At 42.6% G+C, this 27,909-nt stretch overlaps 11 protein-coding genes across 11 annotated transcripts; 7 read left to right on the forward strand and 4 right to left on the reverse strand.

Annotated features, from left to right (window-relative positions):
- Positions 1-3,551: 3,551 nt before the first annotated feature.
- Positions 3,552-4,627, forward strand: Bfra_001230 (putative metallo-beta-lactamase domain protein; the record flags this gene model as incomplete). Its single annotated transcript, XM_037331667.1, has 2 exons — positions 3,552-4,510; positions 4,561-4,627. 2 exons carry the CDS (start codon positions 3,552-3,554, stop codon positions 4,625-4,627), a joined length of 1,026 nt encoding a protein of 341 aa, XP_037195821.1.
- A 935-nt stretch (positions 4,628-5,562) lies between these two features.
- Positions 5,563-6,999, reverse strand: Bfra_001231 (putative amine flavin-containing superfamily protein; the record flags this gene model as incomplete). Its single annotated transcript, XM_037331668.1, has 1 exon — positions 5,563-6,999. The coding sequence occupies one exon, from the start codon at positions 6,997-6,999 to the stop codon at positions 5,563-5,565; it is 1,437 nt and encodes a 478-aa protein (XP_037195822.1).
- Positions 7,000-8,507: 1,508 nt separating this feature from the next.
- Bfra_001232 (putative ammonium transporter protein) lies at positions 8,508-10,047 on the reverse strand (the record flags this gene model as incomplete). The annotated part of the gene is made up of 3 exons (XM_037331669.1): positions 8,508-8,851; positions 8,903-9,449; positions 9,508-10,047. The coding sequence occupies 3 exons, from the start codon at positions 10,045-10,047 to the stop codon at positions 8,508-8,510; spliced, it is 1,431 nt and encodes a 476-aa protein (XP_037195823.1).
- Positions 10,048-10,970: 923 nt separating this feature from the next.
- Bfra_001233 (uncharacterized protein) lies at positions 10,971-12,035 on the reverse strand (the record flags this gene model as incomplete). Its single annotated transcript, XM_037331670.1, has 5 exons — positions 10,971-11,086; positions 11,258-11,355; positions 11,533-11,643; positions 11,694-11,966; positions 12,022-12,035. 5 exons carry the CDS (start codon positions 12,033-12,035, stop codon positions 10,971-10,973), a joined length of 612 nt encoding a protein of 203 aa, XP_037195824.1.
- A 1,000-nt stretch (positions 12,036-13,035) lies between these two features.
- Positions 13,036-14,416, forward strand: Bfra_001234 (putative chaperone dnaj 2 protein; the record flags this gene model as incomplete). Its single annotated transcript, XM_037331671.1, has 3 exons — positions 13,036-13,107; positions 13,189-13,277; positions 13,330-14,416. 3 exons carry the CDS (start codon positions 13,036-13,038, stop codon positions 14,414-14,416), a joined length of 1,248 nt encoding a protein of 415 aa, XP_037195825.1.
- A 662-nt stretch (positions 14,417-15,078) lies between these two features.
- Bfra_001235 (putative integral membrane protein) lies at positions 15,079-15,875 on the reverse strand (the record flags this gene model as incomplete). Its single annotated transcript, XM_037331672.1, has 3 exons — positions 15,079-15,210; positions 15,344-15,478; positions 15,603-15,875. The coding sequence occupies 3 exons, from the start codon at positions 15,873-15,875 to the stop codon at positions 15,079-15,081; spliced, it is 540 nt and encodes a 179-aa protein (XP_037195826.1).
- A 1,521-nt stretch (positions 15,876-17,396) lies between these two features.
- On the forward strand, positions 17,397-18,619 carry Bfra_001236 (putative mip transporter protein; the record flags this gene model as incomplete). Its single annotated transcript, XM_037331673.1, has 5 exons — positions 17,397-17,627; positions 17,684-17,994; positions 18,124-18,213; positions 18,259-18,452; positions 18,507-18,619. The coding sequence occupies 5 exons, from the start codon at positions 17,397-17,399 to the stop codon at positions 18,617-18,619; spliced, it is 939 nt and encodes a 312-aa protein (XP_037195827.1).
- A 786-nt stretch (positions 18,620-19,405) lies between these two features.
- Bfra_001237 (putative nadh-ubiquinone oxidoreductase 24 kda subunit protein) lies at positions 19,406-20,415 on the forward strand (the record flags this gene model as incomplete). The annotated part of the gene is made up of 3 exons (XM_037331674.1): positions 19,406-19,528; positions 19,589-19,879; positions 19,951-20,415. 3 exons carry the CDS (start codon positions 19,406-19,408, stop codon positions 20,413-20,415), a joined length of 879 nt encoding a protein of 292 aa, XP_037195828.1.
- A 2,090-nt stretch (positions 20,416-22,505) lies between these two features.
- Positions 22,506-23,409, forward strand: Bfra_001238 (putative methyltransferase domain-containing protein; the record flags this gene model as incomplete). Its single annotated transcript, XM_037331675.1, has 3 exons — positions 22,506-22,787; positions 22,862-23,189; positions 23,240-23,409. The coding sequence occupies 3 exons, from the start codon at positions 22,506-22,508 to the stop codon at positions 23,407-23,409; spliced, it is 780 nt and encodes a 259-aa protein (XP_037195829.1).
- An 853-nt stretch (positions 23,410-24,262) lies between these two features.
- Positions 24,263-25,802, forward strand: Bfra_001239 (uncharacterized protein; the record flags this gene model as incomplete). The annotated part of the gene is made up of 2 exons (XM_037331676.1): positions 24,263-24,412; positions 24,465-25,802. The coding sequence occupies 2 exons, from the start codon at positions 24,263-24,265 to the stop codon at positions 25,800-25,802; spliced, it is 1,488 nt and encodes a 495-aa protein (XP_037195830.1).
- A 930-nt stretch (positions 25,803-26,732) lies between these two features.
- Positions 26,733-27,894, forward strand: Bfra_001240 (putative 2-dehydropantoate 2-reductase protein; the record flags this gene model as incomplete). Its single annotated transcript, XM_037331677.1, has 4 exons — positions 26,733-26,794; positions 26,855-26,948; positions 27,002-27,056; positions 27,104-27,894. 4 exons carry the CDS (start codon positions 26,733-26,735, stop codon positions 27,892-27,894), a joined length of 1,002 nt encoding a protein of 333 aa, XP_037195831.1.
- Positions 27,895-27,909: the final 15 nt, after the last annotated feature.

The following is a 27,909-nucleotide window of genomic DNA, read 5'->3' on the forward strand; positions in this document are numbered from 1 at the left end:
CAACACAAAATGTGCCTCATCCACCCGGATGTGGAATGGAAGGGCGAGGCGAAGTATCTTAGGCAATTCCAAAAAAGATCTGATCAATTGTCGATATTCTTCTTACTTCGAACAACTCATGTCGTTGATACGGCACTACTTAGTGGGCAACGAAATTTTCCAAGCCAAATTCTCTTCACTTCCTTCGCAAGTTCGATCTAAACAATTCCTCTGGAGTTTATGGACGTCTGATGGTGCACATTGATAATTCCGTAGAAACAAAGACCCAAGATGTTAATTCCACAGGAAACTGAGTTCGAAGAGGATGTAGCTTTTCGTCACAATCTAGCCCTTCCATCACGATGCCTCTTTCCTATCGCTCTCACCATCGCAGTTTCTCTTTCCTATCGCTCTCACCATCGCAGTTTCGTTTCCATCAATGACCTTAAATATATAACCTGAATTGGATTATGATCTTCTACAATCCCTGAGACCCAGACTCAGTAGATGGCATTATAACTGGAATCAAGGTATCAAATACATCTGCGCACCACTTATTTCAATACCAACAGAAATTTACACCAAGCAATCGCGTATTATTCCTTATCAAGCCCATTATCAAAATCATCCAAAATCATCACTTACCACCCCTCGTGATGGATCTTGAACATCAAACACCCTCTTGGTGTCTCGTCTGTCGCAAACGCTTCACTCCGCCATACACATCAGGATATGGCCGCGATATACCAACCATTCTCTGTCTCCCTGAGAGCCTACCCCGATTTCCATACGACCACAAAAGAGAAGGACACAACGGTATATATTTACACGAACCTGAATCAATCGATTCGTTTCAGAAACTGCACATACCTTTTTCTTTGCACATTACTGAATCCAGCTTTCAGGGAGTTGACTTAAAGTTCCCACCAATTCAGGATCTCAAAGGGCTGGAAAGATTTGATTCCGTAAAGGGTTATTCAATTCTGAAGGTGCTGGAACCTGTACCGCAGGTAGTGAATCAGACTTTAAAAATGGCCTTGAATGGTTGAAAGGTCTATCCTGGCTTTCCTTCCTACGTATTGTTCTAATAGCTTTTAGGCGTACCTATTCCATCCCGTGTCATTGTATCTCCAGTTATTTTCTAGGGAACATCATAAGCGGAGCATCAAACCACGCATTACTGTTGACTTGCTACGGTTCAGTGTTGAAAAGGATCATGGGAGCTTATTGAAACCATTCGTCTTTCCAGTCAATATCCGCCAGAAGTGACCAAGGGGGTGTTAGTCTGTGTATTATAGAAGAGGCAGGTCGTTGTGGAATCACTTCAAAGATCTGCAAAAATCCGGAAGATTGAATTATCAGTTTGCAGGCATAACTTTTTGTATTGAGCAACACAATCTATCTTCTTCGCACCATTGTACAGACATCATGAATAAAATAACGTCTGCTATTAGTTTTTCATCTATATCTCTAGATCATTAGAAATATTCATGTGAAAAGCATGCCCTATACATTCCCACCTAGCATCGCCTCCATCCCCAGACTACCTTTTGGTCTCAGGCTGATCTCTATCCTCCGCAATCACTCCTAACTCACACCATACCTTCACACCCCTCTATCACCACTGCGGACCCCATCCCATTCTCCGATAAGTAACAAACCGACCATAAGGACAATCATATGATCCACTCATCCTCGCATCAGGTTCCATGGGTCTACCCGAATTCATCGGTCTTGGTACAGCTTTATTCAATTGATTATTACCGTATACGATTCTAAGAGGCGGGAGTCGGTTTTGAGGAAATGCGCAATAGTCGCGAATATTGGTGGGAGTTGGAGGAACTCTTGGTGAAGATACTGGACGGTAGGGGTAGACGTGGACGTGATAGGGATTCATGGTTATGGTTAGGTTGAGGATGAAGCGGGTTTTCATCAATGTTGTAGTTGATCTGAAGCTGAAAGTTCGGCTCTTTTCAAATGACTGGGCTTGAAACCTTTGAAACCTTACTTTGACTTGAGAGTCTAGATACTAGTACTGACTTGAGTATCTTTGATAACTTTTAAATGGTTTTTCTCAAAGCTCGAGCTGTATTCGATGATAGAAAGGGAGAAGGGAGAATAAATTGGTTTGAAGCGAAGCCTTTTATAGCCGACTTCTAAAATCCTTCGATCCCATTCATCGCGAATGAGCGCGGGATGATTCATGAACAAGACTTTCTGCTAATCGTCTTTCTGTCAGTTCATTATGAGAATTGAAGAATTTTTTGGTTTAGTTGTTTGTCCTATCAAGCTGAAAGCATGAATCGAGGGCAAACTTGCGGTGGTGTTCGAGGCGATGTAGCGATTTGTGGAGCTTTCTCCGCTACAGAACGGCCTTAAGAATTTCCGTAATGATTTATGGAAGATTGGAATGCCCTGATATAATAAGTTCTGTGGAATTGAGACTTTCATAGATTTCCTTCAGATCCAAAATACAATCGTTAATTTCAAAAGAACTTGATTGTAACCTACGAAGGTGTAGATCAGATATCCAAGCTTGTGAATAAAATAGAAGTATGTCTAAAAGAGATTTCCATGTCTGGAGCTCAAGGTCAGAAAGGAGATTGCTTTCTTGCTTTCTCGGTCGGGACCCGAATAGTTGCGTTTTAGTGTAACACCAACCCTTTCAACGTGAGAAAAGCTTGGATAATTTCCATTTGGCGGAGACATATCATTCCAGCAGCCATTGAAAATATTCTCCTGGGCCAAAGTAAGCTAAAGATTACAGTACTGTGAGATTATGGTGCTGGTGTATTTCTGTGGTTACGCTACAGCTCATCGGAGCTCATGGGTGGCGCATTGCGAGATTGGAGAAACTCTTGCTGATTCTTCACGAAATATAAGATTGGTTGTCAAGAAATACAATCGCTCGAAAAATTGACTATGACAAAAAGAGATCAGACTACTGGTCTTTCTATCAGAATGTATTCGCACATGCGAAAAAGAAAAGCTAGCCTGTGGACCTCTCCTTGGATTCGTCACTGTAAGACCACTACTCAAAGTCTTCGTTCTTGTAGCTCGAAACTTTCTGAAAAATAGGGATACAACTTTTAACACACAAGATAATACATAAAGTCACTTGGACCTTAACCCATGAATTTCTGACAGAACCCAGAAAGCTTTAGGCCAGAAGAGATGATTGCATTCTGGTATTCCCGTGATTACTATTCACACCGTGCGCCCACATATTCCGTGCAGCTTACAAATATGCATAGCGATTGACATGTAAGCTCGCTTGAAATTTTTTATATCTCATCACAAACAGAATTACATGTTTACTGAACATGTACTGGATGAATAAGCTGAGATATTCTGTCTATCTGGGTTTCAATCTGCGATAGTGGCTTCCTGCTGAGCGGACTTAATGCACCATGATATGACAAAGCTGGGTCAGTCATACTAGTAGAAGAGACATTTTGTATGCCTCTGGGATATTGAAAAAGTGTATATAAAGAGAGAACTTCCCAAAGAAAGCAGATAGAACTCAATTCAAATAGAGATCCATCAACGAGTAGAGCTAAACAATCAATAAAATGTTCTCTTCCAAATCAATACTCATCTTTATGCTCACCCCGTTCAGCTTGGCCACTACAATCCGGCATCCTGCAACGCCACTCTCATGGGACGTCTTCCACGCTCCCGAGCTTCCTGTTGTTGACCCACCACATAACTACACCATCTCTCCCACCTCTTTCACACTCCTACACGGCCAGTCGACCGCCATCCTCGTTGATGCTCCAGTCAACATCGAAACCTCCCATGCATTAGCAGACTGGGTCTCTAACATTATCGGCAACAAAACTCTAACTCACATTTACATCACCCACGGACATGGCGACCATTTCTTTGGCATCCCAGTTCTCCAAAAACGTTTCCCTGGTGTGATCGCTGTAGCCACTGAACGAACTATCGCACATGTAGCCGAACAGTTGACTTATGCAGAATTTGTCGAGTTCTGGTCTGCCACATTTCCTGATCAGATACCCACCCAGAATGAAACGATCCAGCCGTTACCTTTCAATGGAAAATTTTATCTTGAGGATCATTTGCTTCAGGCTGTCGAAGTCGGACAGTCGGATACATATAACACGACTGTGTTACACGTTCCTTCTCTGGAGCTCGTAATAACTGGCGATGCCGTGTATGGAGAATGTTTCCAATATCTTGTTGAAACCAGTACCGCGGAATTGAGGGCAGAGTGGATAAGAGCTGTTGATAAGATCGAGAGTTTGCAACCAAAGATCGTGGTGCCGAGTCATAAGCAGATTTGGGATGGATATGGGACAGATCATTTTGAGAAGACTCGACAGTATATCAAAGATTGGGAGACCTTGCTCGAAGTCGCAACGAGCGCCGAGAATTTGAAGGAAAGAATAACAGCTTTATATCCACAGAGAGTTGGGGACTGGATCTTGGGAATTAGCATTGACGAGGTGTTTCCTAACCAGAATAATGTGAAGGGAAGAAATTTCTTTCCGGCTCCTAGGACGTAGTAAATACTTATGGAAGGATACAATCTGTTCCATAAAATCAGGGAAATAGCGAGCAATTCGAGAGCGACCAAGTTAATACAATGCAAACCTCATTTCTTGGCCCGAAATATGATTAGTCCTTCGTTACATTAAACCCTATTGGGCATTGTCTTCTTGCTGAGAAGATAGGCACAGACCATCCAACATAAATCAAAGCTATCGACATGATATACACGTGATACTTTTTTTTCCTGCTCTTTTATATCTCCATGCGCTCCTTATCTCAAACACTTAATAACTTCCCGTCCTAGAGTTCAGCTCATCTACTATATACCATGTCAGATATCAAAGCAAACTTTACCACTACCCAGCCCACGACCACGGGCAGAACCCAGAATCTATCCAAGCCCTTACCCATACATCTACATCCGTAAAGCCGACTCATTGTCTCGTACGAGTAAAGTTATCAATAAGTCACTATACTTCGCAAATCAAACGGGCGATGAACGATGCATAACCGAATGCGCATTTGGTGCGTTGGATGGACCATAGGTGGGATGTTCCATAATTGAATAGTTCGGGTGGTTGTGAAGAAGTGATGGGTCTGAAATCGAATCAGGGAGTGGGGCCGAAATTTGGTAAGTACTCCATACATGTAAGAACGAAGATGGAGGTAGATACCTGAATGTTCGATTTGTAGGAAAGAAGAAGGTTGATATCATATGATGATGATGAGGTTGATAATGGTGGATTGAATGATTGTGATTTTAGATGCTACTGGAGCGATGGGAGAAATAGTTGTGTACCTTAGATGCGGATAGGCAAAGGTGCAAGTTAGATACAATACATGAATAGATTGTCAAAATTGAAACCTTCAAATCACTTTAAAATGTGACAAGTTCAACGCCAGAGGCTTTCCGGACTATTATATTAGATAGAATTTGCTTCATTTTGATACTGTATGCTGTGTATATATGTACTGCCCTTTCCTCATCCATCCATCATGCATCCATTCATTGCGAAAATCTCATTAAAACTATGTACAAAATAGGTCCCCTTAAAAACAAATTGTTCATGCCAAGCTAGCAGTAATATTAGAAAGTAATGCTTCAGTGAATTGCCACAACATAGTTGAATCTTGAACATGGAAAGCAGCTCCTGTGTAGAAAGTATTTTGTTGTCCTTGAAGGGCATACAAATCACTGTAGAAACCAGCAGCAATAGCTTCAGCTGGAACCCACAATTCAAATGGTGTATGTCTGCTGTATGCGAGGAGTTCTGGAGTGCTCTTGATCATACCAGTGATTTGGAGTCTTTCAAGCTCGCCGTACATGGCAGCACGAACTTCGTCGTCGGAGATAGAGATTGCGGAACCGTAGTAGAGATTGAAGACATCTGGAATAGCAGTAGGACTGATGGCATAAGCGGCTGGGAGAGGTGGGAATCCGTAGGTGGTGTTATCGGCGACATTGACAACGGAGATACCGGTTGGAAGACCAGTGTTACCAAAGACACCAACGTAGTATCCGGAGTTGTTGAATTGAGAGAAAAGAGTTTTCTCCGAAGTGCTAAGATCCCATCCTGCAAGATTGTTGATCTGAGGTGTAATGCTGAAGACCAATTTTTGGGCATTGATGAACTTGTAGCCGGAAGGAGTGCTGATGAGAACTTGAGCACAATCACCACTTCGGTCGACTGAGACGATTGTTGCGCTCAGAAAAACGCTGTCGTCACCGATAATTTCTTGTGCCGATTCGTAGAGTAAGCTATTGTCCTGTGCAGACGTTGCCAAGAAACCAGTGGTAAAACATTCGATGACACCGGCACCAAAGTTCTTGAGCACGTATATAGTAGGCTTGGACAACAGATCTCCCAGACCCTGAGCAAAGTTGAACATGAATCCAAGGAATTGATCGCCGAAATTGTATTTGATTGCGAACTCCCCAAAAGTGAGCAAAAGATCTTCTGGTACTGGGTTTGGTAAACCAAAGCCATTTTCAAGGTAGGGATATTTCGCAAGTTGCTCCATGTACAGCATGAGGCCAGCGGTAAAGTCAGCAGTCGTGAAAGTAGAATTCTCAAGACCGGTTCGGAAATCGGCATATACACTTGATTGAACATATTCTGTTGTGTCGGCTACTGCCAAAGTGATGTTAAGACGCGCGGCATAGTTTTTGACAAGTTCGATGTTGTGGAAGATGATAACTCCATAGTCATCTGAAACTCCAGTTGCAGGATCAGTATAGGTTTCTGTGTGGCCTCCCATGCGAGCTTTATTGTCAATGATCGCCACAGTCTTGCCCGCGTCGAGGAGACCAATTGCTGCATAGGTTCCGGAGGATCCACCACCAATTACGACCACATCTCTTTCGATATACTCAACGTTGTGGTACGTAACACTGTCAATAGTGAGGGAGGAAGTGATATTTGATACTGCAGCAAAAGCTCCAAGGGAGAAATAGCTTGTGACAGCAGCCAAAAGCAATGGTGTAACTTTGAAGATAGCCATTTCAATGTTTGTAATCGATTTTGACACTTGAAAGAGGATGTTGAGAGAAAGTAGAGAAAGAGGAAGGTGAAGAAGATGAGGATGCTGTTGAAAATCAGAATGATGATCAAAGGTGACGCCAGACTTTATATATCTAGGTACCAGAAACAAACGCTGAGCCAGATATTGAAAGGCGTCTGTGCTTTTGAATGTCATCCCACTAAGGATTTTGTGTCCTTTGTCCCTCGTCGCTCATCTCAAGGTCTGTAAGATACCAGAGAGCAAGTAGCATGGAGGTTAGTTCTATCATATTTTTCTGGATCTGATTGACCAATCAGATATCATGCATTCCGAACCCTTGCTTCAATGGAAGAATTCTGGAAGCATATAGGACCAGGTATCACTTTACCGTCCATGATATACTTGGATGGAGGAGTTCTGAGTCAGTGATTGGCAGCGGGAAGGTTCGCCGCATTGACTCTTAACCCAATGTGTGGGTTAGCCCGTGTTGATCCTGGGAGATCCTTCACGATCGAAAGAAGGTAAGCTTGCCCCGTATCAGAATTGTTGTCAATAGCGTTCCATTACCATGTGGGCGGAAGGATTCGCATACATATTGAAGAAATCTTAAATTTTGGTTGTAGAAAGATTTTGCGTTTGAATCCACGTGTGTTGGCGTCGTTATCCTGGCTCCGAGATGTTACCACTAGCGGGTCTTGCAACTTAGTGCACGCACCCGAAGTATAAACATGAACGATTCTACCCCCATTTCTCACGCAACAAGCTAAATTCTTACTTCACTCCAGAATAAACTCTATTTTTGGATGGTGGGGCACGCGTTAACCAGATCTTTTAATTTGAACTCCATTGTTCCTCTTTTCAAAAGCGTTCGGTTAATATCGATAACGTGAAGTCATCTATTCCCAGCCTCTTGAACCAATGTGGGGGCACCAAGAACCATAAATGGGATATTAAGCAAAATTTCACGGCGACGCAACCTGATTTCAATCTAGAGGTGACTTGAAAGACATCGTTGCTTTATGAGCTTGACCTCAATTATCAACTCTAACACGATTTTAGCTAATTTTATACAAACTATTCGGATTCTAAGCGCCCGCAATCTCGGGTGTGGAAAATCTATTCTTCGGAAGGTCTGCTTTACATCTGGCAAATGCTCGGCTACATGTTCTTCAGTACAATATACAACATTAACAGCATGGATTCTATGTCCAAGGGTGTTTAAGTTCTTTGAAAAAAGAAAAGACTTTGTCCTAAAAGTTTGTGGGAAGCAGAATTTACATCATGAACCACAGAAAAGCATCCTGCGTTCCTGCCCGGTGTATTTACAGATTTAATGCTGTTAAAATTTTGAGTGACGGGCTCGGCGATGCCCTTTGCTACAGCGAAGTATCACTTTCATACAGTGTCACATGTCGATAACGAAAAATCGCGAGAATGAAATTAGTTGGAATGGATGTTCTACTTTGATTAAAAGGATGGAGTGATATACACAACCCTTTGCCAATATTCTATACCTTCTTGGTTTGCTCTGTCTGGCCTTGTACTTCTTGTACCTGTGGGGTTCCAGGCGAGCTTGCCTCTAATATCATTTTTCGTTGATCTAATTCCTCAAATATTGCCCAGTCACCGATCTGCTCATCGAAGAATTGATCCATATCCAAGCCTTGAATCTCAGCCTCTTCTGTGACCCGCAAGTGCATTCCTGGAATGAATTTCAGGATATAGAGGAGAGCGCAAGATACGAAAAATGAGTACGCTGATATCGCGGTGATTTCTGCGAACTGTTTACCCACTTGAATTCCATTACCATCAATACCACCCGGAGCTGAAGTCGCCCCATCGAGCATACTGACTGTCATGAAGTTAGCTTGGGCATTAGGCTTTCAAGAGTAAGGATACATACTAGAGGATGTTGCAAATATTCCAGTCAAAAAGCTTCCCACCATTCCACCGATACCATGAAGCTTAAAGACGTCCATTCCTTCATCGATATGAAGCCATTCATTTACATTCTGTAAAAGTGCGCAAACTACTGCAGTTATGAATCCAATGACTGCGGCCAGCCAAACGGATACATAACCTGCAGCAGGAGTGATTCCCACAAGCCCGGCAATGGCACCTTCACAGGCTCCCACGAGACTAAATCGGCCACCATGTTTGACATAGTCGACAAGCACCCATCCAAGCATTCCGGTGCATGCAGCAGTGTTGGTATTGAATCCAGCAAGCATCGCTCTGACGGAAGCATTCAGAGCACTGCCTCCATTGAATCCAAACCATCCAAACCAAATTAGGACTGTACCTAGGAATACGAGAGTAGTATTATGTGGCCTTCCATGGGACTTCTCGCCGGTGTGCTTGCGCTTTCCCAGTACAAGAGCATACGCCAACGCAGACCATCCAGATGCAATATGGACTGGTCCACCACCAGCGAAATCCAATGAAGGGAGCTTTTTCCTTGATCAGCTTATGTCATTTACAAAAAATCACAGGTAATGAGGAACTTACATTATACAACCAACCATTAGAATTCCAAGTCCAACAAGCAATAGGACAATAAACAACTGTTGCCCACCAAAACCCGAATACCAAACTCGGTATAATTCTTCCTCTCTCGAACGCACCACCAACTACAATCTGCACTGTACAGGCACAGAAAAGCAACTGATACAAACAAAACACAATTTCCGGAATCACAGCACTACCTGGCGACGGAGCAGCCATCACGTTCTTGAGTCCGAAGTTCGCCATATCGCCAATGAAAGGTCCAGCTGTACGCGAATACGCAAGTGAGTATCCCCAGAACATCCATTGAAAAGTTGTCACCGCCGCTACGAGAAGCGATTGGAATAACAAGGTAAGAGCGGATTTTCGTCGCGCGAGCCCACTGTAAAGGAGTCCGATGCCGGGAATGATAAGCCAGACGATGAAGCCGCAGAAGACTATATATGTGTAGTGGAATTCGAAACCGGAGTATTGGGCGTTAACGTCTACGAGTTCGGGATCGCCGCCATTGGGAATGGAGGAGTTGAAGACGGGGGCACTCATGGTGCTGGGTGGGTGTGATCAATATGAGGTTGAGTGTGAAGAAGCTCCGCTCCTGGTAAATATATTTAGGAAACGAGACTTTCTATATGGTGATAGAGGAACTCAAAAGTATTAAGTACCCCATCCCATCTTTCCTATCCCTCTAAGTCCCATTCCAAGGACCCAAACTTTGTCCAAGACCCTCACTCCCTTATCATCCATCCAACAAACCACCTCCTCGGAAACCTATAAGAAACCTCGCATCAGCGGCCACCTTCTTGGCATTCTCTCCATTCGTCTTTTACCTCATCTTATTCAACCACCAAAATGCCATTCTCGTTATTCTAGATCGCCGACACTACATTCTTCTTATGCTTTACGAAACTTTGATAATGATAAGCTCGGGGTGGATGTCAGGGGTGCTGATAAGATGCTTGGCGGTCAGAGATGGGGAAATTTTTGCTGATTTGGGGATATAGGTGGGCCCAAGTTGGAGGTGTAATGGAAGGCCATATCTTTCAGATTAAAAATACATATATATCAGTTAATTCGGGGAGTGATATCACTTTGTCTTTTGAGCCGGTAAAGATGATCGTATGCTTACGTAGTTTTGTTAGCCATTGACCAAAATGGCACAACGAACAATGTACCAATCAACGCTTGCACTACCTTCAAGATGTTAATACGATAGAACATATGGCTCCAGTTTCATATGAGCGAGTCAAATACTTCTTATACAACACAAGGGCAATGACAAATCGCTATATTCGTTCGGGACATGCGATGGATAATTCCCGTCAAATAGATAAGTATCAAATAAGAATGGTTATCTCAAACAACCGATTTGTCATATATTTCTAGGCGACGGCCCATTTAAAGAAAAAGCATTGGTATCATATCAAATCCGCAGACTGCCCAAACCCTTAACCCGAAAGAGATACTCCTCATCTCAAAGGCCCATGCTGACCCTCCCCCGCATTCTTGACACCCTTCGCTACACGTGCTGCTCCACCTTCAATGCCTTCTCCAATATCCTTGATACCATCGCCTACTGGTTTACCTAATATATATTTGTTAGCTTGTGTGCGTCTTTTTCTAATAATCTGCTTCTAGCATTCCAATCTCGTTTCTCCTTATTTGAGATAATTGAGAAAGATGGCGGAGGTGAATAAAAGTATGAAATCAAGAGAAGAACTTATAGATAACGAGGGAAAGTAAAAGGATGACAAACCTGCATTTCCGGTAACTTCATTTACAGTTTCTCCCAATCCTCGTCCAACAGCTCCAACAACACCTCCTACTGTGTTTGTGACGCCTGACACACCATTGCTGTTGAGTTATGTTAGTCTGGATTCCGTTCTGTGGGCTTGAAATTTGGAAGTGGTGGGTGGGTCTATAAATGAGAGTATGGCTGGGAAGGGCAAAAGAACCAAATAAGATGTGGGCGTAAGAGAGAAGAGAGGAAAGGAGGGAAGAAATATGAGGAGAAGAAGATGAACAACATACCCAACAGTACTAGTAACCCAGGTAACACCACCCGAAACTCCTGATTTATCGTTGATAGGCATATTGTTTTCTGTTTTTCCTCGTTTGCTGGTTTGCTGGTTTGCTGGTTTGCTGGTTTGTTTTTTTGGGAGTAAATCGACTATTTGGTTCAAGATTGTAACTTTCGATATTGATAGAAATTGATCTGCGCTCTCCGGATGCACATACATTTATATACACATGCAGAGGCGACAGGAATGATGAATTTAAGATCTGACGTCACAATATCGCAGGGGTCAAAACCAGATCTTCGGTTCAAGACAGGGATTTGGTTGGCCTCGTAAAGGTCATCAGGAACCATAGCCACGCTGGTGGTTTCGTTTGGGATGTTGTCAGATCTGACCAATGAGATGACACGGGGTAGAATGGAAGAATGAAGGTTTGAAGAAACTCGGCTAATAGATTTGCGGAATATGTATCTACCTACCTATACTAGACAAGACTCCGAACCTGCTTGGTATCATAAGCTATAAATTTGAAGACAACGACCTAGGCATCTAAAACTCTACAATATAGACTCCTGCCCTATGGAGAGATTAATTCTCAAAGTTTTTGTAACACCACGGCTGAACATCACAACTTGCCTCTTTGTTATTCCTTGCATCATCTAGATATCGAGACTGCTGTTAACGCTGGTCACTTTTTACAAAAGGAAAACAAAAAAAACCAGTTTTCCATTGGGTTCATCTCCCAGTGTTCTGCAATCTACTTTCTAGAACAGCACTGGCATATCCCGTAGGTAGATCATTTTCTGAACATTGTCCTTCCGCTAGTCGCGAAGGATGTTCATTTTGCACATAGTTCAGTTCACATATCGCAAGTCTCCAAACGGCGTTTTAGTGACAGCTCTCAATCTCGTATTTGCTTGTTCGACAATGCAGAACGTTCAGTCATAAACTTTTTGAGTAGCCTGAAGATCTAGAAAACCGAAGATCTAGAAGACTACACAGTAAGCCTAGATCTAAAAGCATGTTGCTCTTTAAGGTGTCATGGCTCTTTAACCTCGAAGCTGCACTAGTTTCTGTAAAATAATATCCTCTCAAAGTGATCAAATGCTCGAGCTGACTTCGTTGTATGAAATGGGGTTGAATATCAAGAATGTCCCTAGCCTGGTCATCGTTCGACTGCAGGTCACCAAACTTGAGCCACCGACAATTACCCGTGACTAGCCACCGCACCAAGTAACGCTAAAGGTCAACGTATAAAATCTCATCGACCCTTGTAATCTCTTATCGATGCTATCAATAAGGCCAGCTTGGTATCTTTTTCAATGTTCTTTGTAAATCCAACACAATACATAGAAATTAACGTTCCTTTGTATTGAGCAATAGATTCATTTGTTTTGCGATTCTATTCTTATCACATATTCCGCAACTACATACGCATGGTTTCTTGTAGTTTATATATTTCAATTCGTGTTGAGACAATATCTATCTAGCTCCTTGTGAGCGCATATCTGGCGCAATGTGGCTACCTTTTGCCTTTTTATTCTTGTGCATACTGCAATTGGCAGCTTGCGCGGAGGACTTTTACCAAGTATGTTCTCCTTCGGTAGCCTGTAGACGCTTTGCAATTTTGGACATAGAAAGGGCAGAATGAATGCTAATTGTGTAATAGCTTCTTGGTATAGACAAGCAAGCTTCAGAAAGAGATATCAAGCGCGCATATAGGACTTTGAGCAAGAAGTATCATCCAGATAAGAACCCGTATGTGTCACCTCTCGATTTTAGCTTAAACTACTGCTAATATGATATACAGAGGAGACGAAACAGCCAAACAAAAGTTTGTTGAAATTGCCGAAGCTTACGAAGCCCTCTCCGTCCCAGAAACCCGCAAAATCTACGATCAATATGGACACGAAGGACTAAAACAAAGACAGCAAGGAGGACAAGGCGGAGGTCACCACGACCCATTCGATCTTTTCTCCAGATTCTTTGGCGGAGGCGGACATTTTGGCGGCGGCCATGGACAACGAAAAGGACCCGATATGGAAGTGCGAGTAGGCATACCACTCCGCGATTTCTACAATGGACATACCACCGAATTCCAACTCGAGAAACAAATGATTTGTGAGGAATGTGAAGGATCTGGATCTGCCGACGGTCAAGTCGATACATGTAACGTATGCCACGGCCACGGAGTCCAATTAAGGAAACATCAACTCGCGCCTGGAATATTCCAACAAGTACAGGTAAAGTGTGATCACTGTGACGGAAAAGGACAGACAATCAAACACAAATGTCCCGTCTGTTCCGGTTCTCGCGTCATCCGCAAAGTCCAAACGCATTCACTAGTTATCGAGCGCGGAGCCCCCAAAGGCCGAACAATAAACTATGAAAACGAAGCCGACGAATCTCCCGACTGGGTTGCTGGTGATCTCCACGTTACCTTGGTTGAGAAGGAAGCGAATCTCGAAGAAGACAACGAATTAAAAGTCGACGGGACATTCTTTCGTCGTAAGGGCGATGATCTTCATTGGCGTGAAATCCTTTCATTAAGAGAAGCATGGATGGGATCATGGACTCGAAATCTTACACACTTGGACGGACACATCGTGCAACTTTCTCGCGAAAGGGGACAGACTGTTCAACCGGGTCATGTGGAACATGTGAAAGGAGAAGGAATGCCAAAATGGCATGAGGATGGAGATAGTGTTTATCATGATACGCAATTCGGAGACTTGGTTGTGGAGTACACAGTCGTGTTGCCGGATCAGATGGATAAGGGCATGGAGAAGGATTTCTGGGCTTTATGGGAAAAGTGGAGGAAGAAGAATGGAGTCGATTTGGCAAAAGATAGTGGAAGGCCTGACACGCCAGTTGCGGGAGGAAAGGACGAACTATGATACATACATGTATGAACGGGGAAGAGAACAGGGAGTCGGAATTGGAGTTGAAGGAGTCCTGGTGGTCATCAAACAAAAGTGTTGGGAGTGGAAATTGATCGAGTGAGTGATACAATGGGAATGGAAATTTGTAAGATTATCCCCAGAGATACAGGAGCCAAATTTAGAAGTTCTTTTTTGATGTCATGTCATTTGTTATCTTTTCATAATATCACACCATTTCCGTGCCTAGAAGCAGGAGGGGAAAGTTTATGTATCATTCAAATATGCGCTCTCATAGATTCATTCATATTAAGGAGACCTACACACAAAATAGAAGTACATGACAACAATCAAGGAAAGTTTAACGAAACCATGTATCATCCCATCGTAATGTACGGTGACGGACATGCAGCTAACTGGCCTGCATGTCTGTTTGTTTGTCGATAAAAAGTAAGGAATGACTTCAAGGAAGAAAGACACATAAAAATGAGAGAAATAAGGGGGGAAAGGAGGAAAAAGGGGTATCGTTCATATCCGATCTCAACATATCCAGTCCTATCGTCTCATATTACTTCCTCCCATTTTCCATTTCGCAAGTCCAGCGATATCTCATTTCTCTTCAAATCGATAAGCACGAGGGAAGCGTATCAAAACTTAGAGCAGAGCTAAGCGAGCAGAAATCAGATGCGCGATGGATCGGTACGCGATCGATACCACCTCTTGCGTGCACCGCCGAGACCATTGCTTTGTTGACCATTGGCCGGTTGGTCGGTGACGATTGTGTGGCGGTTGCGGTGGTGAATGTATGTTCCCTTTGTGATGATGTGTTAGTATTGGGATGGAAGGGAGAGATAGGTTGATGGGATGTGTGGCTGGGATTGTTGAATGAAGGAGATAGAACGGGGAAGGGAAAAGTACGTGGAGAACAGAGAGGAGAGAACGTACGAGGAGAAAAGAACCGAGGAAGAACAATGAAGCCAGGAATGTAAAAGCGACATCTGATTTCCATCTCGCACAAGCGGAGGAACCGAAGACGCCGTACCAGTTGAATATACTGCCGCAGTCGAGTGGTGTAATGAACTATATTTATCCGTTGGAATTAGCCATGTGCAGCTATACATATTTTATGTCGTCGTGGAGAATGGGGTTGAGAGGGGGGAAGGTGGTAAAATGAGGGAATAGAAGAGAGGAAGATATAACATACATCCACAAGTAAACCAAAGGCAACCATGTACATAACAAACATTAAGAAATCGATCGGCCAATGGATGAAGTTCCAAGTGAATGGCAACATGAAGAATAAAGAGAAGAATAGACCTAAAGCAGCAACAACATCGGTGTAGATGAATCGTTTCTTAGACCATGATGGTTCGGCTCTAGCTGAGTGAAGATGTGAACTAGTAAGACCGACGACGATGGTACTGAAAGCAAATTGACCGACGCGAAGGACCAAGGCTAGGATATCGGTCCCGTGCATTTTTGCAATTTTTGGGGTTCTTTTCTTCGTGTTTGTGTATGTATGTATTGATAGTCGAGTTAAGTTGTGGTGAGTAAAAGCCGCTTGACTGTAGAATTGAAGAAGGAGAAAGGAAGCAAGGGGATGATATAATGTCTAGACTTATGTCTCCGCACACATCACACCATTTTGGCAGCCAGAAGTAAAGAAAACCAGGTCAACTCACTCGTAACATGCAGCCGGCCGAGACGCACTTACGCCATTGCCATGTTTTTGCCCAATCCCATCTCTATTTTCAAGGATTCCCTTGAAGCCCGGATTAAGTCCTCCGCCCTGTATGTCACTTTTCTATGCCCTGGAACTTGTGAGTCTTATGAGAACGCAGGAGTAGTAGATACATATTTGAAATCAAGGAACTAGAGATTTCATGGCTATAGTTGAAGTACTGATCCATTAGCAGCAGTGTTTGAAGTACCGAAGTAACAGACATGGGTATCTGCGGGGAATTTTCCTGAATATACGGTTGTGGCGTCCTAGAGAAGGTACATGAGATGAAACGGCACGGGTTCTTTGCTCCGGATGCTACTTTACGTGATTGCCATGTAGGAAAATGAAATAAAGTATAGTTGACAACGCACGATGATCAGTGTGTATGCCGGAGAGGCTTATTCGTTGTTTGAATACCTTGGTAGTTCCGTAAGCCAAGAAATATTCTCAAAGTGTATTGGTGATGACTGTCAAACCACATTCAGTCCAAATCTGGAAATTTGATAGGGAGGAAATTGCCTCATACTTTATACAGAAAGCGAACAGCAGTAGAGAAGATAACATGTGATGCAAGAGAAAGAAAAAAAACAGCTACTAAGCAGGCGATGAACTTAATACATCGTGTGTTAATTCTATCGATCTCTGAATTCGAAGACCAAACGATCTCTCAGGTCTCAAAAATCTATTCGATTCTTCGGAATTGTATTTCGAATATGGCAGAAAGTTGTTGAGAAGTTGGCAGTATTGCATGATCGTGATTAATCTTATCCAGTAGAATGTGTTTGCTTGACGTGTGGCTGCAGTTGTGGCTGACGAATACCGAAAATTGCTTTCTTGTACAACAGTATATTGACTGATTGATAGTGTGCATAATAATCCATCCTTGAAAAATGCCGAAAGTTCACTGAATATGAAAATATGTGGCGCATTGGATGTCTTTGTTCTCCGATCAAATGCGCCAGGTGGAGTGGATTGAATAGTTGAGACTTTTCAGTGTATATTGATGACGAGAAGATACCAAGTTATCGTTTGTCTATTGAGAAGAGTTTCGACGAAGTGTATGTATAGACTTAGAATTTGACACTTTAACTGGGTATTATAAATTCGAATTTGTCGTGGTTGTAAATGGGTAGTCGTCATCCACTCCTGGTCCATTCACCGTTCTCGCTTCTGATGAATCAGCAGCTTGCAGCAACCTATACCACATAAAAAGTCTTGAATAGAAACGCCAATTCAATCAAAGTCTTATCTCTTCTCTTTGTATGTCAATTCACAATGGGTGCCACAGGGAATTTCAAAATCACCCTTCCGATTTCCGAGGAACCGGAAAGTCCTCCAAGCGAAGAAACTCAACTAATTACTGCATCATGTGCGCAATTTCCAGGATCCTTTGCTCCAGATTTAAGGAAAGATAAACGAAGAGTATCAAAACGTAGTGGTGTCAATGATCGAGTTTATATTTTCTTCACGGATGGCTGGGGTGATGTAACGATTTGGAAAAGTGCTGTATGTCGCTCCCATGAACCTTTCCTTGATCTACCACTGAGTCTCCTTTTCCATAGTTTATAGAATTCGTGGGAACAACATGCCTATGCTATCTGTCTGCCTTTATCAGTATTGCAATTCGAAATTCTGATACTACACAAATTGCGGTGTATGTTGGTGTTACCAATATTTTTTTTTTGACACTATTCATATGTGCGCTCGCTCCAGCTTCTGGTGGTCATATGAATCCGATCATCACTTTTGCGACGGTCATTACTGGACTTACCGGATTTCCAAGAGGCATGTTATATATGATAGGACAGACCACCGGAGCAGCACTTGCGGGTGGCTTGATCAGAGGAAGCTTAGGAGAGCAGAGAACTTTAATGTGAGTTGACTCCCATTTTCGAGATTCGAGACACAAGACACCTAGTAGTGATGGGCTTGCAAAGGGTCGTCAGGGTCAAGAAGCTCTTCTGTGAAAACGTGCGTTTAGCAGTAAGTTAACAGGCGAAAGATACAATGGAGGAGGATGTTTCCTTGAAACAACAAGCGTCAGTGAAGGACAGGCTTACCTGATCGAGTCAATCTTGTCATGTATCATGCTGTAAGTCTCAGAATCTTCTTATCTCGCCTTGATCTGACGGCATAGGATTTTATCGTTTGGTACTGCTCTTGATCCCCGACAGGCACAACTCTTTGGGCCACGCCTAGGTCCATTCATGGTTGGTTGTACATTAGGCCTTGTGTCATTTTCTAGTATTAATATTGCACCTGGATACCCGGGAGCGGGATTGAATCCAGCGAGATGCTTTGCCTTTGCAGTTGCGAGAGGTAACTTTGCTTGTGAGTGAGACTTCTTCTCCCTAGGCTTAAGTCGCTGCTAATATAAACTTCAAGATCAATGGATTTGGTGGTTCGGTCCGGTCACTGGAGCTATGATCCAAAGCTCGGTTTATCATTTTGCCCCACCATATCATAGGGAAAGGGTAGATAGAAAGCGTTCAACATGATATGTAAAGAATCTGAGAATGTCTTTTTCGATACACGGTATTCGGGTTATGAATCGTGGACTATCGCCTAGAACAGGGACTTGTATAGAAAAGGTATGATCAGGACAAGCAATGGTGCCAATGGGGTGGATATGCCGAGGGCCAAATGTAAAATCTCATATTTCGGATCAGGAAATTGAGAATGTACCAGGACAAAACTTTAAAACTTCAAAACTTCAAAACTTCAAAACTTCAAAACTTCAAAACTTGATGGCCGGCTCAACCTTCACATGGCCAATACAAGTGACCCACTTCAGAAGTTGATTGATGAAGTCTTCTTCAGAAACCAGTAATAGAACCCAGCTGTCAAATAAGAAAAAACTCGTGAGAGGGTAGCTGTGAAAAACGAGTACTCATAGAATGGCAATACTTGGAGGAACAAGAAATGATATGAATAAAAGACTTTTGGGGAGGTCAAAATCTTTCAAGTTTGTCCGAACATTGAGGACGCTGATGATGAGACGGTTGTACTCAAATCATACCAGAGTTTGAGGAATACAATTTTGATACCTTGCAGAAGTATGAAGGTAAACGTTGGATTACGATGATGAGGGGAAGCAAGATTTAACATATCCCACTCATACCGAAATATACCCGTTCCATGCTCAAATCTACCACCAAATTTATCGGCCAATTAAACAATGGACGATACCAATACGGCGACCATCCGAGAACTAAAATCAATCAACATCATAGATAAATATCTCCTCAAGTAACAATTCGCCATTGCGCCACATCACCGCGACAATGGCCTCCAAAATAACACCCTTCGTTTTCCGATCAGCATTCAGACCAGCAAGAATAGCTTCAAGATCACAATGTCGGTCATTTGTTGCCGGTAGCAGATTATCCAGCGATTCCCTCATGGTTGTATGTCTTCCCCATGGAGCTCCGAATATACCGTCTAGCTACTGACATGAAGTCCTACAGCATCGCGATACACCCGAAAATAATGCCTCTATTCCCTTCAAATTCACACCTCAAAATGAGAAGATCATCGAAGAGATTCTCAAGAAATACCCCCCACAATACAAAAAGGCAGCCGTTATGCCAATTCTCGATCTCGGACAACGTCAACATGGATTTACTAGTTTGAGTGTTATGAACGAAGTTGCTAGATTATTGGAAATGCCTCCTATGAGAGTTTATGAAGTGGCTACCTTTTATACTATGTATAACAGGACTCCAGTCGGCAAATTTCATGTGCAAGCTTGTACTACGGTATGTTCTCTCTAAGTTGGCGTAGGAGTTTTGCCTTCTTGAAAAGTACTAATGGGATTTCTGATAAATAGACTCCTTGTCAATTGGGTGGATGTGGAAGTGATGCAATCGTTAAGGCAATTGAAGGGCACCTCGGTATCAAGCCTGGCCACACTACAAAGGACGGATTATTTACCTTTGTCGAAGTCGAATGTCTGGGCGCATGCGTGAACGCCCCAATGGTCCAAATCAACGACGACTTTTACGAAGATTTGACACCCGAGTCAACCGTCACATTACTCAAGGCACTTCAATCCAGCGCTGCTGAAATTGCCAATTCGGAAGCTGGAAAGGGTGCCATTACAGGCGAAGATGGCAACGTCAAGTCTGGATCTGAGGTTGGAGAGGACGCAGGAAGAATTTATAATAAGGGAGGTGTTAAGGTACCAAGTCCAGGACCAATGAGTGGAAGGAAGACTTGTGAGAATATCAAGGGTTTGACGAATTTGACGAGTGAGCCATGGAGTAAGGAGGTTTTCAAGCCAGAATGGCAATAGGTTTTTGCATTTTGGGCATTTGTGGTGGAGCGTGGGTTGAAAATAGAGGATACAGTTTTCAGATGAGGATTCGTATGTATATATCCTTGTATCATCAAAGTTTTGCATTGATATGGTTTTCCATGATGGCCAGTGATGAAAGACAAATTCTAAAAACTTCTTACATTTATCTGAGACATTTGACATGTAATTCATACGAGAATGGTGATTGATTCTCTTCACCCCTCAGTCCAAAAATTTACCATTTTTTAATTTCCAGATTACAACTTTATCTCCCCCATCGCATGCTCCTCGTTCCCTCCGACAACCCTGCTTTCTCCGAGTTTGGGTAATCACTTTGCCCCCTTTCCTCCCCACTTCCACGTTTCTTACCTTGAGCGTAGTCTTTCTCGCGATATCCCCTCATGAAATCTCCAATAGCCAGAATAATCATGGTTGATGAATTGTCGTATACTGTTATAACATAGAGAAGAGTACATTGTCAAGTTCAAGATAGAATGAATGAGGAGAGTGGTGGGCATCTATGAGATGAAATCGTTTTCGAGTGGGGATTTGAGAGGGATGGCAATTAATCCTTTGGGTCAGTAGAGTAGATGATTAGCATTGTAAGTCTTTGGGTGGTAGTACTGAGATTTATTATTCACTTGAGTAAAATTGGAGTTTCGTGGCCAGATGCACATCATTATTGACCAGCCCACATCTGATTCACGACTATTCAACACCGCACTTTTTATACTACATAGGCCCGCGAGAGGACGTTGTTCTCCCGAGGCCAGTAAAGCAGAGGTGAGTGGGAAAGTCAAGGATGGAAAGAAATGGTCCAGAGTGCGAAGATTCAGAACTGGAGCGAATATAAAATTTAGTGGGAATGTGACGAGAACATGAAACGGAGAAGAGGGGAATTGATGACCGGAAAAGTATCAGAGCCGAATGAAGGCTTTGGAGAGTAGATATTAGGAAGTGAATGGCCGATGAAAAAGTTGAAGGAAATGTGACGATAATACGATCATTGAAAATATATGATTAGTATATATAACGATACTGACAGTAAAAGAAATAAGTACTTAGCAAATAAAACTTCGTCTCGCCAATTATGTTACCGTGGGTATGCTCATCCGATTCAGACATGGTGTATATTTCGCATCTGAATGAGCAAACACCAAGGACGACCAGATGTGCATGGTATTTACAAGCTTTTGCACTAAATATCAGACACCTTCCATATTGGAACTCGCTGGAGTATTGTCTGACACGTCAATATAATCTTGGGTATCAACGTAGCTGACATATCCTCCAAATATCTAGAAATCCCTCACAGATTACCAATAATTTCAATTCCATAGGATTCCATACCGTCAGTAATTCCACAAATGATAACCAACGGATCGATATCGGGTGTAGCCTGCGGATAGAGCCACGGATACTCACACTTCTCACACATTGATGCTCTCTTTCCCACCGATGAGAGCACTTTGTGGAATTTGTATAGAAATCCATGAAGCGACGATGAAGAGATTTCAGATATCAGGAGGCCCCAAACTCGGCATCTTACCACAGTAACAATAGGAAATATATAGTTTCAAGTACTTTGAACGGAAGAAATGATTCGAAGATCCATCGAAGGTCCCCTAGGAAAATGCTAACCCGCAGCTCTGTGCTGGAACGCTTGTTCTGAACTACAGAAACATGGTGGGACCGAAACCCTCCAAAACACATTCTCAGATATATTAAGATACTTCTTATATATCCGATGATGCTTCATGACACCTTCCAGAGTATAATCTAACACCAATGCAATGCGTTGCCTCTGGGATGTATGAATATAAAATGAAAGTTGGATGTCGTTGTCAAAGGGGTGGATTTATGAAGGTGGGACTATCACATCCGACCTAGACACCTCGACTGACCAATCAAGCATCCACTCTTCGATATCACCCATCCTCCATCTGCACTTTTTCCACCTACCCCATGAAGCTGACGAGTGTTTGGGCAGTATAAAAAAGCTGGATTTCCCACCCTCCAATTTCCTCGTATTTTTGCTCATCATTTCAGCTCTACCCCACTTCCCTTTCTCTATTTTCCTACTCACGATGAATACCAAGGAATATATCATGGATGTGCTTCAACACCTTTACTTCCCTGTTCAGTTCATGTTTGCCTCTGCTACATTTCTACCCGGCACTATTGTTTCCCTTCTCGCTTCTTTCAATATCGCTACTCTAAGTTCTGTTGACAAGTTCAAAGATGCATGGTTTGCACGGTTCTGGGCCGTGTATGGGCCTCGTGTTAGAGAGTCTGCAAGTACAAATGCAGAGCCTATGATTAAAGCTGCTAGAGGTGTTGTACTAGATATCGGTCCTGGTAGTGGTGAGGTATGTTTGTTCGATATCCTGATATTGATAGAAGGAAGGCGGAGGTAAATGTGTCAGCAGCTAATAGATGCTAGTGGCTACATGTTTTTGATAAATCAAAGATCACAAAGATTTATGGTGTAGAACCAAATCGTGATCATTATGAAGCTTTGAGAAGGAGAATTAAGGAGGCGGGTCTCACTGATATTTATGAGATTGCTGAATGTGGAGTTGAGGGGTTGACGGAATGGGGCATTGAAGATGACAGTGTGGATTCTGTCGTTACCATTCTGTGTTTATGTAGTGTTGGACAACCCGAGGAAATGATTAAGGATTTGTATAAGAAGTTGAGAAAGGGAGGTCTCTGGGCGGTTTATGAACATGTGGTTAAGGATCAAGGACATTGGACTGACAAGTATCAGTGTAAGTCCTTGTCTATGAGAATGAGCCGAGCGAAACTAACTTATACTTAGCTTTGATCAATGTAGCTTGGCCTCATTTCTTGGGCGGTTGCTCCCTCAAGAGGGATACGGAGAAGTCGTTGAGGGGAGTTGGAAAATGGAGTAAGGTTGATTTGACGCATCCTGCTACAGAGGTTCCTTATGCTATTGTTCCGCATATTATGGGAACACTGGAGAAGTGATTGCCATACTTGCAAGTATTTTCGACGAAGTATCTTCTGTGAGGGCCGGAATCTTTGGCCGTCTTCCCTAAGGTGGTGACGAGGGACGCATGCTACCTTATAAGGGAGTTTGTTGTGAATGAGAAGAATGTGGAATCGCTGCGTAGTCGTTCGAGGGAAGTTGCAAGGCCAGTTTGTTTTGTATTGAGAGAAGAAGAATTGGTCGTTTTTTGTCTTTTTTTTTTTTTGAATACCTGAGCTCTTTTGAGATCTCCTTTTCATTGTTCACAACACTTCTTCAAATGCAGTGGAGCAGCTGACATTTCATGGATATATCAAGTACGACCTCAGCAATCACAATCATCAATACTAAGAAATAGCTCATCCTGCTGCGGCTCAGCTGGTTTCTGGCTCCAAATAAAAATTGAGAATTATGAAGTTCTTGGTTAGACTTTGATGCCGAAATCTAAAATATTTTGTTTGCACATTCAAATTGATGTTTTGAAGCCACTCTAGACTGACATAAATGGAAACTTTTGAGCAAGTTGAAACTATACAAGCTCCTGTCCCCTCGAAGAAAAACAAAATATGGCTTCACGCGAAGAGAAAAAGATAATATTATCAGATCCGTTTGTAATATACTGTTGAACCGACACTTTTTTGAGATTCACGAGTAGAGGTTAAAAAGATGTCAAGCCTGAGGCATAAACAAATTTCCGCGAACTTCAAGCTCTCGTACCAAAAGTACTTCATTATTCATTTATAATCTTTTGGCAAAATTTAATCTACATTTTCTCATAAAGTTACGAGCATAAAACCCAATGCCTCTGCTTCTAATTATTCATCGAACACTACACCCATATCATCGACCCTGATGGCTGATCAACATGGCTCTGCTTCTACAGCAGATGCCCCACCTCAAAATCCATATTCAAAGCCTATGAGCATTAATGTCGCAGACATCGTAGAGGAAGAAGAAGATGAAGATGAGTACGAATATGAATATTCCAGCACTGAAAAAGAGGCAATTATTCTTAGGATCTCTTATTTATTATCAATTCTAACATGTTCAATAGGTATTCTATGTAACTCTCGACTTAACAAATCCCAATGTTCCTATCAAAAGAAAGTTGGTGAAAACGCATCCGCGTCGCAATGCTAAGAAATGGTTAAATCCTGGTCTTGGAAAACATCGAAGACATCTTGGAGACTCGACTACCATCGTGACTGATAAGGAAAAATCCGTGAGATTCAAAGGCAAGGGGAAAGGAAGAGGGAAGAAATCACCCAATGCCGAGGACGATGAGGATGATGATGAAATGGCAGAACGTGAAGAAGAAGAGCTTTCAGAAGCTGAAGCTGCACCTCCTGAGCAAGTACCGGCAGAACAGAAACTCGTCGAAGCTCCCAAGAAATCAACTGGAGAACAATACTCGACTTTCATCGCAGATACCCAACGTGGAGGAGAAGCTCCAGCGGCGCCCAAACCAGAAGTGCAAATATTAGGGTTGCATGAAGATCACCCAGTTGTGTCTTATGAGGGAAATATATATCACTGTCGATGGGAAGAAAATATGGGCACAGAGTTACTTTTCACAGCGCACGATCCCGCGAGTAAATTACCTATTTTACAATCCGTATCAAACGATGTCGATTTACTAGCTGCAAGTTCAGCGCGCATAACTTCCGTCAACACCAAAGTCGAAGACAAAGATCCGGATTCTAGCGGGAAGGGTCGCAGTTACTTTTGGAGATCGGGTAATATTCGTGAGCTCAAGATACCGGTTGGTGTAGCAGCTTCTGAGCAGCGAAAAAATCAAGCATTCTTTTTGCAATCCTTGATTCAGATTAAAGAATCGAGGCGCGAAAGGGATCATGTCACAGTAATGGCTCAAAGAAGAAATACCAATCGACAATGGAGAGCAGTCATGAAACAGAAACAAGCAGCCGAAGTAGCGCGAATTCGAAAAGCTATGGCGACAGGGAAAATGAGGAAAGCGGATGGACAGCAAAGATTAGATCAGATGGCTAAGGATGCTGAGATTCTGGCCGCGGAAGATAAGTTGAGGGGCATTGGACCTGATGGGAGAAAGATAAGACATGGTGGCAGGAAGAAGACTGTGAATGCGGAGAATCAACCGATTCTTCGGAGACCTCCTGGTGGACTCACGAATTACCTGATGAATAATGCTGCTGCAGAGGATGACGATGATGAAGAAGTAGATATGGGTCTTGATAGGCCCCTCCTAAGACTAGGAATACACGGTCATATGCCAATGCAGAAGATGAAGATTTGGAAGCGGAGGATGATGGAGAGATGGAGTATGGAGAAGAATATGAACATGAGGAAGATGGTGAAATGGTTCTTGAAGATGAAGCTGGTTTTGAGAATGACTATGAAATGGAATAGTTGAGGAGGTCAGATATAGTTTGAGGAGTATATTAATATTTATTAATTGGATTAAAATTCAACCTTCCGTTCTCAACTCTCTTTCCAGTGCACCTATCTGAGCGGTTTTCCTCCTTTCTCCTCACGTGCAGTCAGTGGTGTCGAGACTAACTATCTTTCATCCTTCAGATTGTCCTTCCCCAAGTTTTCCTGATTCACTCCGAGCCGTGCAATCGCAACCTCCTGAGGTCTGCGTTCCTTTCTCAATTCGACGGATTGCCGTTTCCTATGAGAGCGTTAGATAGACATTAATGATATCTGGTTTGTATTCAGAAAATTAAAAGGAATCCCGAAGATCTGGTAAGACTAGGAAAAGTTGTGCATTCACCAGATGGATGGGGTGGCTTTTGTGTATATATAGCAGTTCATCATTTATTGAAGGAAGCGTCGTGCTGTAAGGAGACCCTTTAAGTGCGAAATCAGTACCAGTAATGGCTCTAATATAGAGGCTGGCCTGATCAATCTTTATAGGCTCGATGTACAATCTAAGATATCTGGAAACCGGTATATCAAATTCGGGAGAAGCGAGAGGAAATTTACATTTGTTCATCTAGATACTATTCGAATGATTGTGTCAAGCGGTTGTCAAGTTGAAATTCTCGAGAATGTGTGTTATCCGTGGGGATGAATTGAGTTGATTGCCCCACTAATTACCCCGCCAAAATAACTATTGCGAGAGCTATGCACTGAAATCACGTTAGCATCGAAAATTCGATATCTAATAACTTCTCCGCTATCGGATGAGGAATATACAAGACAAATAGTAGGACGTATTTAGATGGAGATCATATATCATATATGGTTACCAAGAAAGTACATCAGTTGAATACCTTTTGTTCTCAGAAATACACGAGATATCATATCGTAAATCAGTCTTGAAGTACAAGATATTGAGATGGCTTTAAACGAATCTAACGGAGAGGAGACTATAAATGTACTGTTTTATGGCTTTGGAGCGTATGTCTTTCGATGACCTTATCAGAAAAACTTGGCATCTGAACTAATGCGGGGTCTCAGGATTGGCTCCGTTTATGCATTCATTCTAAGTCGAGTACCAAACGTACGATTGACTGTTGTAGCAAGGTCAAATTATGAGGCTGTGAAGCAGAATGTAAGTTTGGATCTATACGAGAAGCTCATCATGAAAGCTAACATGTTTAACAGGGATTGAAGCTTATCAGTCAGAATCATGGAGAGAATACGTTTCACCCAGCTAACGGTAAGCTCTTATCTTTCGACCTCATGTTCGACACTAACATCCTATAGTTATCAAAACACCTGGTGAAGCACCAGGTCACTATGATTACATAGTCTGCTCCAACAAAGCGATTGGTCAAGAAGCTATAGCTAAATCTCTGGCACCGGTAATCTCCGAGTCAACAACTATAGTACTTATCCAAAATGGCGTCGGAAATGAAGAGCCATTCCGAGCAATTTATCCTCAAAATACCATCATCTCCTGTGTTGCGTGGACCGGCGCCATTCAGAACACACCCGGTATCGTTCATCATACCAAAAACGAAAATCTGCAAATAGGAATCTTCACAAATCCGAACGTATCAACTGAGATCGAGAACAAACGATTAGAGACGTTTTCAAATCTTTTATCGGTTGGAAAAACACCGCATGAAGTTTTCTCTCCTTCCAGATTACAGACTGCACGTTGGGAAAAGGTTATCTGGAATTGTGCCTGGAATTGTCTAACCACACTTACACGTCTCCATACACATGAGTGGCTCAATTCTTCTCCAGAAGCTATGAACATGACGCGAACGCTCATGGGAGAAGTAGTTGCTGTTGCAAGAAAGATGGAGGTAGATATTAAAGATGATTTGATTGATAGATTGATAGAGAGGATACTTAGAATGCCGAGTATCGGTACGAGTATGTTGACTGATGCGTTGTGTGGGAGACAGTTAGAGTTAGATGTTATACTTGGAGTACCGGTTAAGAGAGGGAGGGAGTTAGGGGTGGATATGAGGGTATGTGAGACGGTTTACACATTGCTTCAGGGTGTGGATTTGGGTTTGAGACAAGGAGGACCCAAGAGTACTTGAAGGGAAAGATGCGAT

Source organism: Botrytis fragariae, assembly GCF_013461495.1.
Source record: "Botrytis fragariae strain BVB16 chromosome Unknown tig00000006, whole genome shotgun sequence".
NCBI classification, from domain to species: domain Eukaryota; kingdom Fungi; phylum Ascomycota; class Leotiomycetes; order Helotiales; family Sclerotiniaceae; genus Botrytis; species Botrytis fragariae.